Source organism: Diadema antillarum, unplaced genomic scaffold (assembly GCF_040938485.1).
Source record: "Diadema antillarum isolate AM-2024a unplaced genomic scaffold, OU_Dant_1.0 scf00000170, whole genome shotgun sequence".
NCBI lineage: Eukaryota > Metazoa > Echinodermata > Echinoidea > Diadematoida > Diadematidae > Diadema > Diadema antillarum.
Genome location: NW_027271059.1, coordinates 293,299 through 313,193, shown reverse-complemented (window position 1 = coordinate 313,193; position 19,895 = coordinate 293,299). Strand labels below are relative to the sequence as shown.

Genomic DNA, 19,895 nt, shown 5'->3' with positions numbered 1-19,895 from the left:
ATTTAGCATCACCCGACCAACAATAAGTGACGAATCAAATGGAACATTATATTGTGGGATAGCAGACTGTGTTGCAATTAAATGTTGTGGGCAATTGTTAAAGAAAAGAGAAAATGAGTCAAAGTTCAAGAAATAATTAGGAAAAGCATGTAAATGCAGGCGATCATGTGTAATAGTCAAAGTAAGAGATTACAATCGGCCATGCGGATGTATATAATTTCCTTATTTACATGTCTGATTTCTGTAAACTATGTTATATTCAAATTTAAATTCCCTTCCCTCCTTGATGTTGGGTTTTCGCTAAAGGTATTTCTAAGGAAACGCTATAAAAACGACAACAAATGCCTACTATACATCAAGAGATGACCTATACATACATGAAACACAGAAATTCTGTACGTTCTGATATAATGCAACTGCTTGTTTGTTTGTTTGTTTGTTTGTTTGTTTTGAATTTCCGTGGTCTTTTTCGGGGGAAAGATGAAGAAAAATAGTAGAGTGTATCACTCTGAAATTCGGATGATTGCAATAAATGTGTATTCCCGCCCTTTCTATACAGGTAAACGATTTAAGCTTGGTATGCTATTATAAAAGCCTTGTGTCACGCAGAAGGACTGATTCTGCGATCACTTTTAACCTTTCATAAAATTCATGTTTTAAGATAGTAACGATATATAGGAGATAAAGTAAGTAAGCGTCCCTGACTGTGGTTCTTAACACAAAAGGGGACTGAAAAATTCTTTTACAAATTAGCAGACATAATGCCAATCCTCCAACACTGTTGCTCCATTACGTCACTGATTCTGCTATCAATGGCAAAGAAAGAATACTGGTTGCGTTATTATCAACCCTTGATGGCAGGAAGTTTACCTTTCATTGTTCAAGGCTTCGTTGATGCGGGGTTTATTCGGCGTGAACAGTTTCGTCCGAGTTCTTTCACTCGGAATTCCTCAGAATACACAATTCAATAGGCAGTTAGCGCTGCTACTTCGCAAAGCTGTTAGCCAAATTCTTTGCAGACTTGACCTCTCACATGTCAGCTACTCGTAATACACGACAAACAGCTATCATTGCAAACATTCTAATTAGAATAAAACAAAATGAAAAAGCACACTTTTGAATAGCGACACAGCTTTCTGTCACTTTCTCAAATAGGTCCTACTTCTAAAAAATACACAGATCATGACAAGATTCAGAATATCCTCCAAAAGCTATTTGGGCATTAATAATGTTTGTCTTCCGATTTCTCTCCATGCGGTCGCGGCAAAAACCATCATAAGAAACGAGGGCAATTAGTTTTATGAACCAGGGAAATAATATTACGCATTACATACATTTGGCTAATTATCACACGAATCGTCGACTTGCTCGGACTTTATAAAAACGAGAATAATTGACAACTTAGGCCCTACTATATCTCCAAAGATGAACTTTAAACAGCAAGTCACATACCAGGGAACGAAAGTTCTAATTATTTGAATGAATTCATTAATGAGGTCAATAACTGTTGTAAAAGTACACACACGCATAGAGAGGTTTCAAGTTCGACATGTGATCATGCATTAGCTCATTGATGAAGTATCGTAAATTTTACGTAATCGTTCGTTGGAATAAATTTTTTCAGCGCCATTTGTGCGTCACATCAATCACCACTTCATGATATGCGGTGCATGTATCAAACACAACTCGCTGGTCGTGTATAAATCGATAGCCTTGGTCAGCTCACTGTTATTGCATAATTCTAAAGCCCTCGCCGCCGCCGACACCGCCGCGCGCACCATGCTTTGTTTTGTCTTCAATGGGGTCAAGAGCAATACTTCATTAGCATACACCCTAGCAACGGAGGCCGAGTCTTGATCGGGCAAGAACAATAGGTGCGAAACACAACACAAAGGCGAGCGTTCGAAAAAAAATGTAACCGAAAAATATTGTCTCAGAAAAACTGTGATTTGGGACAATTGCACTCATTTTTACACGCTGAAATTTTCTGTACATATGGTACATAAAACATCAATGAATCAAAATCCATCATAAAAAATTTCGACCCGAGCAGTGCTTCCCCTTCATTTTCGGCTCATTACGGAAAAACTCCCTGTGCGACTTATGCCTCATTTTGTCGGAGCGCCACACATATATGACCCATCGGCGTCTAAATCCCACATTTTGTGTGATACATCATGCTGGATGAGAGGGAAACTTTGCGCCCATGCCATGCCAGCCAGGCCAGGCTTGTGGAAATTTCTTTGAAAGCAGAGTAGATTTTTATGTGCATTCCTTCAAAATGGAAAAAACTGAGTACCTACTGGTCTGACAGGGACTTGTCGGACTAATGGAAAACTGGGTTAGTGTGCAGCCCTGGCATATGGAATATACATCTTTCTAAAAGTACTCCACTGTATAAGTATCAAGGTATTAAAGCAAACATCCAGAATATTGCAGTTCCACACCATATAGACCTAGCATTTAGGTTGCAATTTTTCCGCCAGTTGGAGTCTCGTATGATCATGGCAGCAGCTGCCACCTCCTGGGGCCAAGAAACAGCTGGAGACCCCAAGGGGGTAGACAGTGATACCAGCTACTAGGCTGTGGGTTGAGCGACGAAAAGACGCTTAGTTTTTTTGTTTTCACTTTAATGTGATATTGTTCACACATTTAAAAAATAGGAAAGAAATACATCAATTAGGAAATTACGTGCTCCCACTTTCAAGTCTTGCACATTAAGGGTATTGTTTACCATTTGCAGATGAAACAAAAACACAGCTTTAGTGCTTCAGAATAGTTCTGAAATGTGAGTTAGGGATAGAAATAACCAGTGCAAAAAAAAAAAAAAAATGCATTATAATCAATGTTAAGTATTGTTACATTTACAAAATATGAACAATAGTTATTATAAAATTCTTGAGGTTATTTAATTTTCTTCAAATTGTCTCCCTCTCTAACAAATGAAATTTGTAAGATGGCAACTGTTGATCTGTAATTTAGCAAACACGTCAAAAAAAAAGGAACCATGGTACTTGAACCTGTCATCTATGCATCTGGGAAGATCCTGGTATAATTGGGTTCATATTACAGCTTGAATTATACTCTTTCAGGTAAGATAAAAAATTTTGAGTAATTTCTTCTTTTTTTTTATTTGGTGCTGTTTTGTCTCAGTTGTACATTGTTCAAAATTCTGACCCATATAAAATAGTATTAAACACAATCACACAATGCAACACTTGCACAGCTTGAAAAACAAAACAAAAAAATAACAGGAAGCATGTCCCTTGCCAGCTCAAGCAATATTTCTGCCTTTAAGCGGGGTTCCCACTATCACGATTGGCGCCACGATTGAAATCGTGGTCTCAATCGTGCAGCAAGCGTGATGGTCTTATCAGATTGTATCAGATCTTAAGGTCAATCGTGGCAATCACGTTAATCATAGGAAAATTTTGGACAGTTCAAAAATTTTCTACGATTAACACGATTAGTTTTTGATCGTGATCATCGCATGAGATCGTATAGGATCGTATCCAAACGCAGCAAATCTCTTCTAATCGTGCTTCTTAATCGTGTTGATCAGGATCGACTTTTTCACTTCACTTCCGCTTATTATTATTATTATTATTTACCCATTTGCCCTTATTTTACTCATAAATTAATCTATTTTGTATTCTGATAGGTGGTAGCCTGCATCTTTAGATTATTATTTCCAAATGGTAAATTGTATGACGGTGTGGGGTTTAATTGTCGTAATTTTTAAGGTACATTATCAAAATCATTTTTTCAATGATTTCATAAAATGAAAGTTGTATTACAGATTTTTAGATGTTTTCATACATTCTGTTAATAATGTTTTCATTAATGAGTTGTTACTACAATTATACAGACACACAAAGCAGGATATGGGATAACTTTTGTAACGAAAACAAAAAATGAGCAAACATAAAATGGCAATTGTATGTCTGTACATATTGACTAATGTCAGTACAAAGATGGGAATAATTTAATGAATCGTGCTTGAATGGGTACATATCAAAGGCAAATGGTTAATTTTTAAAAGTATATTACAGAGTATTTTTTTTTGGGGGGGGGAGGGGTGCAATATCTTGCTGTTTTGTGTATTGTACATAGTAATTAAGAGTTGTTATTTCATCAGCCATCATTTGACCCCTTTGCATTCTATTTTGACACTTTTTCAATGCCTTTTTATGCCTCCGCCACGAAGTGGTGCCGGAGGCATTATGTTTTCGGGTTGTCCGTCCGTCCGTCCGTCCGTCCGTCCTTCCGTCCGTCCTTCCGTCCATCCGTAATGAATTTTGTGGACAGGGTAACTATCAAAACCTTTTGAGGTATCCTAATGAAACTTGGCATGTATGTGTATTTGGGGGTGAAGTTGTGCCTAACAACTTTTGGGTGCACATGCTCAAGGTCAAAGGTCAAAAGGTCAAGGTCAAATACATAAAATCTTACTATATCTACCATATCAATGCAATGCCTGAAGATATTTTCTTGAAACTTAGTGTATACATGTATTATCCAATTGAGATTCTCTGGTGAAAGTTTGGGTCATGAGGTCAAAGGTCAAAAGGTCAAGTGAAAATATTAAAACTTTACCTTTTTTCTCTGTACCTTGGAAATTGTTCAAGATATCTTCATGGAACATAATATATTACATGTACTGACTGGCAGTGATTATCTAGAGAATTTAGGGTTCATGGGGTCAAAGGTCAGGGGTCAAAGGTCAATGGCAACACTTCAAAATTTTACTATTTCCCTCATGTTTATGCAATGCCAGCAGGATTTTTTTTTACACTTGGTGTATGCATGTATAACCTAATAGAGATTCTCTAGAAAGTTTTTTTTCTTTTGTTTTTGCCTCAAAGGTCAAAAGGTCAAAGATCAAGTGAAAGTGCAGAACTAATTTTTTCCTCCATGTCTCGGAAGTGGCTCAAGTTATCTTGAAACATACTACATATTTATGCATGTTCTGCCTGACAGTGATTATCTTTATTTTAGGGTCAAAGGCCAGGTGAAAATGGTAACAATCTACTATTCAATACAGAAATTGCACTTTTTCTCCATACCTAGAAAATTGCTCAATGCATAAACATATGAATGGGTCAAAGTCAAGTTAAAGTCCTTAAATCCCAAATACATGCTCTCCTATTCATCCAATTAAACCTAGGTCAAGGAAGGTGAACATTCAACACATTTGTGACAAACTTGTCATATTAATATTTTGCCAATTTTGTGAAAATGTTATCACACATTGTCCACATGTACTATCTAGACCTATTAGGAGAATCATGCATTATGGCGGAGGCATACCAGTCGCCATAGCAACATTTCTAGTTTTGTATTTTTGGTAGAGCATAATTTTAGAGGAAAATGGTTATTTTCAACTCTCATTATTTCTGCAAATGTAAAAGTGACCATTGTCGTGGATGTGAGATTACCCGTCGGCGTATGATTATGACAATGAAGATCACTCATTATTTTTCACAGTTATTCAATAAGTGTAGCAATATACCCCTGCGAAATAATTTTTGCGTAAAACCTCCTTTTTTGTTAGAAAGTGACATCATTTTGATTAGAGAGTCACTTTTCTGTTATTTGTGTGTATCAATTATGTTAAACATTGTTAAGTAAAACACTAAATCAAGCCGAATAAACCAAACTTTTAATAACCCATGAGATAACGACATTTTGAAATAAAAAGGCATATGATACATACACTTTGCGAATATGAAATCGAACTCATAAGCAATACCTTCCATTCGGCAAACTTTCTTATATTGAGCGTATATAACACAAAATACTATGATACATAACATTCAAAATGATCCCATCCTCTTAGCTTCCATTTCATCATATAATTATTTTCTTCATGTATTGGAGAGAAAGGTCATTTGGCTTCTTTTTTTTTCTGGGGAAGAGGGGTAATCATCTGATCTTATGTATTTGGGTTCGTTATTTCATTCTTTTTTGTGAGGGGGGAGGGTGAGCATGTCGATTTAATAATCTATTAATTTCTTTACGTTTAATATTAGACGAGGGAATATCTGAGGTTATGGCTGGCCAGGGTGCTGCTTTCTCTCTGATAACATAATCGTCATTAGCAATACTGCAAAGGTTATGTTGTCATCATCATCAACCTGTCAAGCCTTGCCATCATCAATGGTTGTGGATAAAATTGATAGGCCTAATCACTCTGCATGATTTAAGGGAAACAATGAAATCCATCGTCAGTCGGACTATAATATTCCCATTCGGCTCCAATCGCGCCTTAAATGGGGGTCACTTCTGATCCCGATCGTAAAAGATATCATATCCTATCTCAGCAGCCCGTATTGGTTCGCGGTATTCGTATTGGAACGTATCAGTACGTTGCTGCACGTACCAGATCGGGGATCCTGATCGTAATGGTCATGTTAGATCGGTACCAATCATGAACTCAATCAGGACAATCCTGTTGGATCGTATTTGAACGGCAGACCAGATCGTGACGGATCGTATCGCTTGAAATAGACCAATCGTGACCATATCGCATCCAAGCGTACCAACACGTATTGACTCGCATAACCTCGTATCCAAACGTGAAATTTCAGACGAGTTCAACAAATTTTCCACGATCAGTTACGAATGTCCGATTGTGGCGTTCGCAATGGATCGCACGATAGTGGGAACCCCGCTTAAGGAGTCTCCCCATGACAATTTAAACAAAAAATCAACTACTATGAAAACATGATTTGTATACGAAAGACAAGAAAGATGTGTATGAATGCGCCATTCGCTTCTGTTATGTGCACACACATGCATTGGATAACGCATACACCATACACATGTATACACCAGCAGGCTTGCTGAAAGACCTACTGCTGGTTAACAAACCTGAGTGAAACTTATCAATTGTGTTTCAGCTCGATACGCTGAGTTCCAAGGAAGGTGCCCAGGGATTTTGACTCTCTCAGTGAGCCAGCAGATCAGTTGCTAGAGGCTGAGCTTTATCTTGATTGGCACTATTTTTAGAATGGGTGATTCTCACCTTACATTGCTGCTTGGACATTGTCTTTGAGCAAGAGACGAATCTTCAAAGCCTGTTTTCTCGAAATTTTGTCAGGCTAACAAATTAAATAGTGCATTATATTTCATTTTACCCATGTACAGTGCCGGCGACTACAAGTGTTTTTATATCGTGCAAAGCTTAGAAAATGGGCAATGTGATTCAATGAAAAAATTAATTTTCACAATTCCAGACTTTTGCATGAAACCGTTGTCGCCGGTTACGTTTTTATGACAGTGACAGGGTGCACCACATCCCCTTCAGTTTTCTCTCATTGGGAGCCATACCAAGTGCAGGCTGTAGTCTGCTTATGGGTTGATAATAGCATCTGTAGCAGAAATCCAAAAATTTTAGACCATTGATATTACCATAGCTAATGATCACCTACATTTCAATCTACAATGTATTTCACCTCTTCTTGTATAGGTAAAAATAAAGGCAACTTCTACAGTTTTGTCTAAATGTGGAAGTTTTGTGGAGTAAGACAAAGAGAGATGGAACATAGGTGCTAAATCGTGGTACAGCTCTCGTAGGGGTAATTTCCTTATCAGGCATGAGGCAAGAATGATAAGCCATACTCTAACCCTACTGAAGGAAGAGCAATTTCTTCATTGTGTTATACACTTTTACAGAGACTGTTTAGATTCCAACCTGAAATTTTGTGTTTGCCTTTTTCTATTGTAGCTGCTGAATAATGCAGAGGGTGGTCATGGGCCTCCCCCAGCTCCACAGGCAGCCATTTCTCGTCTGGAGACAATAAGAATATCCAACATCCACATTGGTAAGTAGCCATCAGGAATTTTTGACTACTGGGCAGTATACATTGTATTTAATTACTTTTCCTGACCATAGGCAAAGATTTGTTGTTTGTTTGTTTGTCTGTTTGTTTTTATGCCTCCGCCACGAAGTGGTGCCGGAGGCATTATGTTTTCGGGTTGTCCGTCCGTCCGTCCTTCCGTCCGTCCGTCCGTCCGTCCTTCCGTCCGTCCGTCCGTCCGTCCGTCCTTCCGTCCGTCCGTCCATCCGTCTTTCCGTCCGTCCGTAATGAATTTTGTGGACAAGGTAACTATCAAAAGCTGTTGAGGTATCCTAATGAAACTTGGCATGTATGTGTATTAGGGGGTGAAGTTGTGCCTATCAACTTTTGGGTGCACGTGCTCAAGGTCAAAGGTCAAAAGGTCAAGGTCAAATACATAAAATTTCACTATTTCCACCATATCTATGCAATGCCTGAAGATATTTTCTTGAAACTTAGTGTATACATGTATTACCCAATTTAGATTCTCTGGTGAAAATTTGGGTCATGAGGTCAAAGGTCAAAGGTCAAAAGGTCGAGTAAAAGTATTAAAACTTCTTTTTTTTTCTCTGTAAATTGGAAAATTGTTCAAGGTATCTTCATGGAACATAGTATATACATGTACTGACTGGCAGTGATTATCTAGAGAATGTAGGGTTCATGGGGTCAAAGGTCAAGTGCAACACTTCAAAATTTTACTATTTCCCTCATGTTCATGCAATGCCAGCAGGATTAGTATTCTTTTTTTTACACTTGGTGTATGCATGTGTAACCTAATAGAAATTCTCTGGAGAGTTTTTTTTTTTTCTTTTTCTTTTTTATTGCCTCAAAGGTCAAAAGGTCAAAGATCAAGTGAAAGTGCTGAACTAACTTTTTCCTCCATATCTCGGAAGTGGCTCAATTTATCGTGAAACTTACTGCATATCTATGCATGTTCTTCCTGAAAGTGATTATCTTATGAATTTTAGGGTCAAAGGCTAGATGAACATGGTAACAAATACTATTCAGTACAGAAATTGCACTTTTTCTCCATACCGGTACCATGAAAATTACTCATTGCATTAAATGTATGAATGGGTCAAAGTCAAGTTAAAGTCCTTAAATCCCCAAATACATGCTCTCCTATTCATCCAATTAAACCAAGGTCAAGGAAGGTGAACATTCAACACATTTGTGACAAACTTGTCATTTCAATATTTTGCCAGTTTTGTGAAAATGTAATCACACATTGTCCACATGAACTATCTAGACCTATTAGGAGAATCATGCATTATGGCGGAGGCATACCAGTCGCCATAGCGACATTTCTAGTTGTTTTCAGCTCACCTGAGCTAAAGGTTCAAGTGAGCTATTGCAATTGCTGTTTGTCTGGCATCCATCGTTCACCGTCCATAAACTATTTACATTTTCATCTTCTTCTTGAAAACCTTTGACCGATTTTCACCCAACTCGATAGGTACCATCCCTAGGGGAAAACGATGTCAATTTTTGTCAAATGGGCACATACCCCACCTGGGGGGCCCCAGGGGGCCCAAACCCCCCCAAATTAAGGAATCTTAAAATAAAATCTTCTTCTTGACAACCAGAAGTGATAGAGCTAAGTTAATACTATGAGTTAGTGCATTGATGACTGTAGTTTCAAGTTAGTTCAGAGCGGAATCAGGGGCGCCCCCTTGGGATCCAGGAGAGGGGGCAGGAGGGGTCCTAATGAGGGCCTAAATTGCACATTTTCATCTTCTTCTTGAAAACCCCACGATGATTATTCACCAAACTTGGCAGGTAGCATCTCTAGGGGGATAGGCTTTCAATTCCTTCTTAGGCACCATGCCCCACTGTGGAGGAGGGGATGGGGCTGGGGGGCACCCACCTCCAATTAAGGAATGTTTAAAGATCTTTGCTAGAACCAGAAGTGATAGAGCTACATTAATACAATGAGTTGGTATATTGATGACTGTCGTTTCAATTTATTTTTTTTTTTTCATGGTGGAATCAGGGATGCCCCCTTGGGACCCAGGGGAGGGAGTGGAATGAGTCCAAATGGGAACTTAAATTGTATATTTATACCCCCGCCAAACGAAGTTTGAAGGGGATATATAGGAATCAGCGGACGGTCGGGCGGTCGGGCGGTCGGTCCGTTGCAAATCTTGCGTCACGAACTACTTCCTCAGTTTTCAACCGATTCCCATAAAACTTGGCACAGATGTGTGCCTTGGGTTGTAGATGTGTAAGACGTATTTTTTGACAGTACCCAAAAGTACGTTGCCATGGTAACGGCATATTATGGGCAAAAATGGGTACAAATCTTGCGTCGCGAACTCCTCCCACAGTTTTTGATCAATTTTTATGAAATTAGGTACAGATGTTCATCTGAATATGTTAATGTGCAAGACACATATTTCCGCAGTGGCAAAAAGTGCTTTGCCATGGTAACGGCATATAATTGGTAAAATATAGGGCAAAATGCTTCATGGCAAAACTGCTTCATCAGTGTTCTTCCAATTCTCATGGAATTCATATTGAATGTTTGTCTTAGGATATAGGTCAGCATGACACATTTCTTGACAGTGACAAAAAGTATGTTGCCATGGTAACAGCTCACATATTATGAGCCAAAATGATGGAAAATTTTGTGTTGCAAACTTCTTCCTCAGTTTTTGCCCAATTTCCATGAAACTTGGTACAGATGTGTGCCTTTGGTTGTAGATGTGCAAGACGCATTTTTCGACAGTACCCGAAAGTACGTTGCCATGGTAACGGCATATTAATGGCAGAAGATCAAGGAAAGATCTTGCGGATTTAACTACTTCCTCAGTTTTTTGACCAAAGCTTATGAAATGTTGTTTTGACCAAAGCTTATGAAATGTTGTTTGGCGGGGGTATAACCAGTCGCTGTAGCGACATTTCTAGTTTCATACTCTTCTTGAAAACCCCTTGTTGAATTTTCACCAAACTTGGCAAGTAGCATGTGCCTAGGGGTTAGCATCTTAATATATTCAACTGGGTACCATGCTCCCCATTGGGGCCCCCTATATTCCCCCCCCCCCCACCACCAATCAAGGAATATTTACAAATCTTCTTCTCTAGAACCAGAAGTGATAAAGCAAAGTTAATACCATGAGTTAGGACATTGATGACTTTAGTTTGAAGTTTGTTCATTGTAGATCCAGGGGTGTTTCCTCCCTCCTTGGATTTGTTTGGGGGGGGGGGGGGGGGTGGGGATCCAAATGCATGCCTAAATTGTACATTTTCATCTTCTTCTTGAAAACAACAATGGATTTTCACCAAACTTGGCAAATAGCATTCCCAGGGGAATAGGATCTTGCTGTGTTTGAATGGGCACCATGCTTCCCTTTGGGGTCCCAGGGGGCCCAAACCTCCAAAATTAAGGAATATTTATATGATATTGACTGGCCTCGAGGGAGATACCAGAAAATATTCTTTCAGTGCGCGCAATATTTATCTGGTATCTCCCTCAAGGCCAGTCAATATCATAATTGTTACCTATCCCCTAGGTAAATTACAAAATTATGTGAATACGGCTATACACTATGATATAGATCAAGCCACATTTGACTACCTGTAAATCATCACCAACATGTCCAATAATTGAAAAATTGTTCATCAATGTATATCATTCAACTCCAACTTCAAAAATACATATATGTAGTTGTAACAGGCGAACTTCAAACATCTGAACGCTTTTACACTTTATTTTTGCTTCTGTTTCAATTTGGAGAGTTGTTATACGGATTTACACCGTATGACTGATGGTCACTGTGCAGTTATTGAGCGCAAATGGACTAGTTATTGTTTGACACGTAGTGCTGCTGGAAGTGGTCGACCTTGTATGAGTTGATTTATCGGCGTTCTGCGGTGCATTTAACTGACACTCAGCAACGTCCTTGAATGTTTTCTTTCTCTTTGTGGTCAATTGGAATGTTTACATGTAAAGCAGGGAGGTGGGAAGAGAGATTCCATTCCTCCTCTTCCCACCTCCCTGTGTACAGTGAATGGCAACATCCGGAAGAAGCAAAATACCAATGAATATTGACTGTTGACCTTTTGACCCTGCAAAATATCAACTGCAATTGCCTCGCAAAACTACCTCGTATAGGTAATAATCAGTAATATTATTCTCTAGGAGTTTTCCCAAACTCCATAGCCCAACTTTCTAAGTACAATGTACTTGGCACTACATGGCAGGTATTCGTATGAGTGTGATGGAATATGCAAATGGACACCATGCCCCCACCTTTCAAAGTTGTCCCCCGCCCCAATGTTGTCAGGTAAGAGTCTGCCAGAATCATGGAATGGTGTGAACTTGTGATACTCAGGTGAGTGCGAGACCCCCTGGTCTCTTGTTTGTTTGTTTGTTTGTTTGTTTGTTTGTTTGTTTGGGGGGGGGGGTGAGAAGAATATTAAGTCTCTATGATTTTTGACAATGGCTGCATGCTCGTGGTATCCGATGAGTCTGATCTGTTTTTCTTTACTTTGTTTTCTCTTTCCTTTGATCCAATATTTCACAGCAAGTCTCTTGTTTGTTGTATATTATTGCAGAAGTTAGCACTGCTTTGCGGGTGTAACCATTTAAACCTCCTATTCAATGACTTTTTACCTGGCCAATTTTGTTGTAAATCAAGACAAGAAGTTGTACTGAATACAAATTTTAATGTTTTTTAGTCTAAGATTTTAAAGATATTGTTCTAGAAAGGCTGCAAATATGTCAATTTTCCCTCACTCATGGTCTTGGAATTTGTCTAAAATTCATCCACTCACTTGATGACGTCATTATGTGTACAATGCATTACGACGCTGGCCGTTGAATATATGAGTTTGTGTGCATTTTCAGTCGCGGTGAAAGAAGTTTTAGAATACAAGCAAGCTAATACTTTGTTATTGAGACCTAAAGTATTAAAAGACCATCTCGACCTGAGTAGAGAGATCTTGAAACCAGCACTGATGACAGCGAAAAAGATGATGGAGATTTGGGGGAGTTGGGGGACACGGAAGACGGCATGCAAGCGGCAGAAGTAGATGGTGGTGCTGCAGCAGCTAGCCCTGCCATATCAGCATTGCTCCCTGGCAGGCCAGGGGATTGAGGCCGACGAGATGGGTCAGCTTGAGTGAATGCACTGGACAAATGGGCGCTTATGTACTTTGGTATCCATATAGATAGCTCAAATGCCGCAAAATAAATCACACCAAATTCACAGGGTGTAGCTTATTTCCAATTACTCATATGAATTTGAATGAAATTGGTTGTCGGGAAAGTGCCGCAAAAACAAACATGACCTTCTTGACATATCGCGGCGTACGCTGCCTGCACAATCTAAAACTGAAGTTATGCGTCTGATATTACAATGTATGTGAAAGAGGACTACTGCTGGAGCTGAAAATCAGCTGTATCCTAGCTGTGATGTGCGCCACACACGTACACAAAAGCAAGGAGGCACAGGATACTAATGTAGTGCCTTACAAGTCATCGCAAGCAAATGATACAGCATGTACTTTTTTTGACTATTCACAGTCCAAGAAAGTCACACTCATGTGGCTGATACACTACCAATAATAGATTTAGGTGGATTTGTGGAGCGAAAAGTGCTCGGAGAGGGAGAGTTTCTTCTTCCACTGAGGGCACCATGGTGGCTTAACCCAAGACTAATTCAGGTTTAATTTAAACCCGAAATAGAGTTGGGTTTAACTAAACCTCACTAGCAGAATACAAAATGAAATGTCAGGTCTAGCTATAAACCAAAGGTGAGTCTAAAATGGGTTTAAACCTGGATTTACAGTAGAATACAGGCCTGAAAGTCTACATGTTGGAAAAGAAATATTAATCATGATAACACCATATCTCATTTCTTTAACATGCTGGCAAGTTTTCTTTAAGCACCTGACTCAACCAACATTGAAGTTTTGACATGGTTTGACTCTTTGGGAATATAATGCTAAAAATTACCAATAGACAACAAAAATAACCCCAAAAAAAAATCAGTGACACCAATACTGATAGTTGCTAATGATCTAAAATGACTGCAACATTGTGCATGCAATCTATTACTCTGATTTTGTAGTTTCAAGGATATTCCATTTCCCAAGTCGTGTATTAAAAGTAAAATAACAGAGATGATTCAACACCAGCTTATCGTTTTACACATGATAGTTTGAAAAAAAAAATGCTCTGAATAAATTGAGCTTTAATACAGGAATGTCCAGAAACATCTCTCCCTCTCAATTTCACTGTCTTTGAAATTTGATAACTTTTTCTTCATGGCTTGTCTTTGTATTGCTCTTAGTTGCAAACAAACAATGCCCAAAATAGACACTATTTACCTAAACTGATGTTTTATAGTAATTCACTTTACTTCAAGGTTGTTAATGTACATTGTACTGACCCATTATGAATGCAGCAGTTCATAAGGTCATTTTTAGCTTTTCTTCCGTGACACTATTTCTGAGGTAACGCGTACATACTACAGTGTATTTCACTATCAAAGATTTCTGTCGATGTATTTCAATTTTCTTGATACAACACTGCAAACAAATCTTCAGCATTGATATTTACTTGAAAAATATATAAAAATGGATTCATATTGTATATTTTACTGGCATAAAGATAGTTCTACATACTGGACGTTTGCACAAATTTTTTCACCAATTATCTCAGTGTGTAGTGTTATCCAACACATAATACAGAACATGCAATAAATGTACATGTACAGTAAGATAAGTTTCTCTCATGTTGTAAAAATACCAGCTACAGGAAAGATAAAAGCAAGCAAATTGTAGGAAAAAGGGCATCCACTGTGCATGCAATGTTGGCTTTCATCATTAATGTCTTCAACAAGGAAATCTCCTTAAAAATATAACTCATTAAATCTCAAAGCAATTTCAAGGGTCCAAGAGCTGTTTGTCATATTACCAGGTTGATTGTGGAATGTTACAAGTATCCTAATCGAGGAACACTCAATCTTGGTGTTTCCTCTAATTGATATTCTATATCAAAAAAACAAAAAAACAAAAACACTTGAGCATCATTCCATCAACAATTTCTCACATTTGAATTTTGCATTGATGACTAGGGTGACTAGCACAAACTGTACAATATGGCCTCTAGATACATAATTGGGCATTTCTAAAGGTAAAAGTTACTTTCCATTTTTGTATACATTTTACATTACCCCCCCCCCAAAAAAAAAAAAAAAATCATACCATTTTGAACACTTTTCTGAGAGAAGTACAGTAAACCTCGCTTAAGTCGACATCGCATAAGTCGACAACTCGCTTAAGTCGACACGATAAAAAAGTCCCGATTTTTGCCTTTGTTATTCCTTGAAAATTTCTTCGTCTTAGTCGACATTCATAAGTCGACAACTCGCGTAAGTCGACCCGATTTTTTAGTGCCAACTGAGCTGAAATACGTGTTAATTCCCTCGTCTAAGTCGACATAATTTGTTCGCTCAAAATCTTATCGCCGTTCTCTGAAAAATAATTGTTTTACCGCTCCGATTCGCAGCATTTCTACTCGTTAATTTGCTAGTGTACGGCGCGGTAGCGTTAGCGCCATGCGTCCATTGTCTTGTATGCCAGAATAGAAAGGGCATACACTCATTTACAGTGGAGAAAGATAGTACCCAAAGAAGTTCACTTTCCCCCTTTTCTCCTTCTCCTTATTCTCAAAACGCACAAATTTTGTACACCTATAGGTCCTAGTAGAGAATCATCATCAGAACATGAAATAGGTGTTTCCGTTTATCCGAATATTCTAACGTTAATTATTCCGACATGGTATTAGAAACCTGGGCCCGTTTCTAAAAAATAATAATTGAAATGCAACTACATGTAATTTAATGCAACTAAAAATCAAATGCAGGTGTATCACATCACGAGCAATTTTGCACATAAACGCAAGTGCGTTGCTGAAAAGGTTTGCGCTTGATAATCATATGAAACTAGAAAATACTTGTACGAACCTGAAACTCAATTGCGTTTAAACGCAACTCTAAAAATCAAATGAAGTCCATCAAATCATGCGCAACGCTGTATTCAAACACAAGAGCGTTGCAGAGAAGACTTGCGGGGTTTTCGTAAGAAACTAAAAACTGCGTTTAAAAGCATCTCATAACATCTATACGGAGGTGCGTTATCGTTGAAAAGTCTTGCATTATTTTTTTTATTTTGTACGCAAAATTAAAAATTAAACGCAATTCTGATAATCAAATGCAATTGCAAGTCCATCATATCACACGGAACGTCGAAAAGACTTGCGTTTGATAATCTTACGAAACTAGAAAATTGTAGGGAACTTTTTTTAAAAAACTCAATTGCGTTTAAACGCGATTCTAAAAAATCAAATGTAAGTCCATCAAATCACAGGCAATGCTGTATTTAAACGCAAGAGCGTTTCAGAGAAGACTTGCAGTTTTTGTACGAAGCTATAAGAAACTGTGTTTAAACGCATCTCTAAACATCTACGGAAGTGCGTTATTGTTGAAAAAGACTTGCATTATCTTTTATTTCGTACGCAAAATCAAAAATTAAACGCAACCCCGAAAATCAAATGCAAGTCCATCAAATCACAAGGAACACTGAAAAGACTTGCGTTTGATAATCATTCGAAACTAGAAAATTGTAAGAAACTTACTCAATTCCGTTTAAACGCAATTCTAAAAATCAAATGCAAGTCCATCAAATCACAGGCAACGCTGTATTTAAACGCAAGAGCGTTTCAGAGAAGACTTGCAGTTTTTGTACGAAGCTATAAGAAACTGCGTTTAAACGCATCTCTAAACATCTACGGAAGTGCGTTATTGTTGAAAAAGACTTGCATTATCTTTTATTTCGTACGCAAAATCAAAAATTAAACGCAACCCCGAAAATCAAATGCAAGTCCATCAAATCACACGGAACGCTGAAAAGAATTGCATTTGATAGTCATCCGAAACTAGAAAATTGTAAGAAACTGTCTTAAACTCAATTGCGTTTAAACGCAATTCTAAAAATCAAATGCAAGTCCATCAAATCACAAGCAACGCTGTATTTAAAATGCAAGAGCGTATTTAAACGCAAGAGCGTTTCAGAGAAGACTTGCAGTTTTTGTACGAAGCTATAAGAAACTGCGTTTAAACACATCTCTAAACATCTACGGAAGTGCGTTATTGTTGAAAAAGACTTGCATTATCTTTTATTTCGTACGCAAAATCAAAAATTAAACGCAACCCCGAAAATCAAATGCAAGTCCATCAAATCACACGGAACGCTGAAAAGAATTGCATTTGATAGTCATCCGAAACTAGAAAATTGTAAGAAACTGTCTTAAACTCAATTGCGTTTAAACGCAATTCTAAAAATCAAATGCAAGTCCATCAAATCACAAGCAACGCTGTATTTAAAATGCAAGAGCGGTGCAGAAAAGACTTGGGGTTTTTGTACCGAAACTAGAAACTGCGTTTAAACGCATAAAAATCTATACAGAAGTGTGTTATTGTTGAAAAGACTTGCATTATTTTTTTATTTTGTAACGGAACTTTCGCCGTGACCGAACTTAGTCTGCACTCGCAGGGGAAAGACATCGCAACATTTACACGTTTTTAAACTACCGAAACACATGCTATTTCACGAAATGTCAATGAAAAAATAGTGGCAAAGTATTGTTACAGTTCGCTATGCCGAAGGTTTAAATCTCAGTCCAATTAGTCCGATGATCGAAAGAAATCTGTTTTTACGAAAGTTAGTAATCCGAAAGATGTCGTTTTCGGATTAACAAAGTTTTCTTCTTTTTATTTCAGACTGGCCCGCGCCGTACAGAGTGGTAATGTTGCGAATCGGAGTGCGAGAACAATTCATTCTCATAGTATGCAATAGAAATTAAACAAAACAAAATGGCAACTTATAGGGAAGGAAAATCACACATCATATTTCAACTCAGTCGGCACTGAAAAATTATCTCGACAGAATCATACGAATTCACACGCATACTTCACAGCAACGCACTTGAATTTAAATCGCAAAGTTGCATGCAATTTGGGGAATATGCGTTTGACTTTTCAAATCAAATTTAAAACGTACAGTGTCTAGAACGGGCCCAGGTTTCCGATCCCGCTCTCTCAAAATCTCTCTAGAGATTTGGGAATTGTGCGTTGTCGTTTCTAATCCGCGCGAGATTTATGCATGAACTAAAACATAATTGTTGCTAATGTCAGTAGGTATATGTTTTGGCAGCAAAAGGAGTAAGATTTAGGTAGCGATCCGCATCGTGATCTTACTCTGTATAGGGGAAATTAGTTTTCATTTATAAGTCGACAAAATGTCGACTTACGCGTAAGTCGACTTTCGCGTAAGTCGACGTGTTTTTCCCAGTCCCGATTATGTCGACTTACGCGAGGTTGACTGTATATAAGAATTGATTATAATCTTTTAGAATTTTTAGGAAAAAAAACCTGACTGCCCTAAAATTCTAGTGAACAAGTCAAGCTGTGTTTTGTATCCTTTCTAGACTTTATATAGTGGAGAACTGAATTTAACATGGATTGACAAAAATATGTCAGTTTTGCTCATTGAGTCCAAAAATGAAACAAAGTGTTCAATATAATTTTAGTGCTGTTATTTTCTTTTCTAGCAATATTAGGCCATTCAGTTGAAAAACAGTAAATGGTCAATAAACATTCATGGTTTGACCACCCTACATTAGTACATCGATGTCTGTCCAGCATTAACCGTGTACGTATGTTACCCCAAGAATATTCATTGTGGCAAAAATTCTAAAAGTCAGATTACTTTTTTGAAGCAATTTTGGGAAAAAGTTAAAGTCTCATTTTCACTTTCTTCACCTCTAAAGCAGGCTCCTCATCTTCCCTGACATTATCAAATGAATTATTCGGTAGAAAGTCTACATCATGAAACCTAGTACAGTCAAACCTGTCTATAGCGGCCACCCAAGGGAGACGGAAAAAGTGGCCGTTATAGACAGGTGGCCGCTATAGACAGGTAATCCAACTTTGTGTGCATTGCTTACATGTACATGTATCATCGTATCCTTACATGTACATGTACAGTGTGTGTGTGTGTGTACGTATGCATACACAGTGTGTTTCATGCATTTAACCATGCCGGTGTATATGAAATTGTTGCACAGTAGCATGTTTATTGTCGTGAAGAATCGTGCATTATTATGACTGAATGAGGGATGAATGCAGCGGTGGCGATCACTGAACGTTGCTCGCACGGCTACCAAACAGAAAAATACGCTGAATTATCGGCTTGGCTACGGCTCCACTGGGTTTTGGCCGCTATAGACAGGTTAATATCTCCCACGGGAAACAAAATTTGTGGCCGCTGGCCGCGTTAGAGAGGTGGCCGCTATACACAGGGTCTTAAACAGGGCTTTTCTCTCGGGGGGATTTTGCAGTGGCCGCTATGGACAGGTGGCCGCTATAGACAGGTGGCCGCTAAGGCAGGTTTGACTGTAGTTTAATTTACTGTGGACTGCAAATTCATTTCAAATTCTGTCATGCTATCACATGTATCATGGGCAATAAAATCTCTGGTCTCAGATTGCAGTGCCCGTGATGCTTGAGCAGTACAACTTGGTGAGATACCATTTTCTTTCTGCAATTATTAAGTGATCCGAGTATCCTCGGATCACTTTCTGTATCTGTTCAAATTGTTAAATCTTCCTTAATCTACTTTATTTCTTTCTCCTCAAATATTGTGTTAATATTAAATCAAAAAGTTCTTCAACTATCAATTCAAACTTATAACATATATGTATCATGTCGTAAGGACGATGGATCTAATGTATCTTTGTTATCAGTCAACCTTGACGTCAGTATGATGTCATTATCTCAAATCAAGTTCTCAATCATATCTGATTAATGGAATGGAAACTTTTCAATGAAAGTTAATGTCATAGTTCAAGTCAAGGTCCATTTATGCATGCTTTTAAATTTCATCTGGAGACGGTATACGTGGGCGTACACAGTGTTAAAATTTTAACATTCTCTGATCGAGCTCAAAATTGTTTTTCACACGTTTCAGGTCATTTGGAGCATTTGA

The 19,895-nt window shown here is 38.2% G+C and overlaps 1 protein-coding gene across 3 annotated transcripts in view; it reads left to right on the top strand.

Annotated features, from left to right (window-relative positions):
- Positions 1-19,895, top strand: part of LOC139722754 (E3 ubiquitin-protein ligase RNF126-B-like) — a 176,354-nt gene that overhangs the window by 108,966 nt on the left and 47,493 nt on the right. For all 3 annotated transcript variants that reach the window (XR_011710306.1, XM_071634041.1, XM_071634040.1), the window contains exon 7: positions 7,730-7,826. Coding sequence is in view for 2 of the 3 variants with exons in the window: in XM_071634041.1 (XP_071490142.1) it covers positions 7,730-7,826 (97 nt within the window). In the remaining variant the exon portion in view is untranslated. The remainder of the gene's footprint in view (positions 1-7,729; positions 7,827-19,895) is intronic.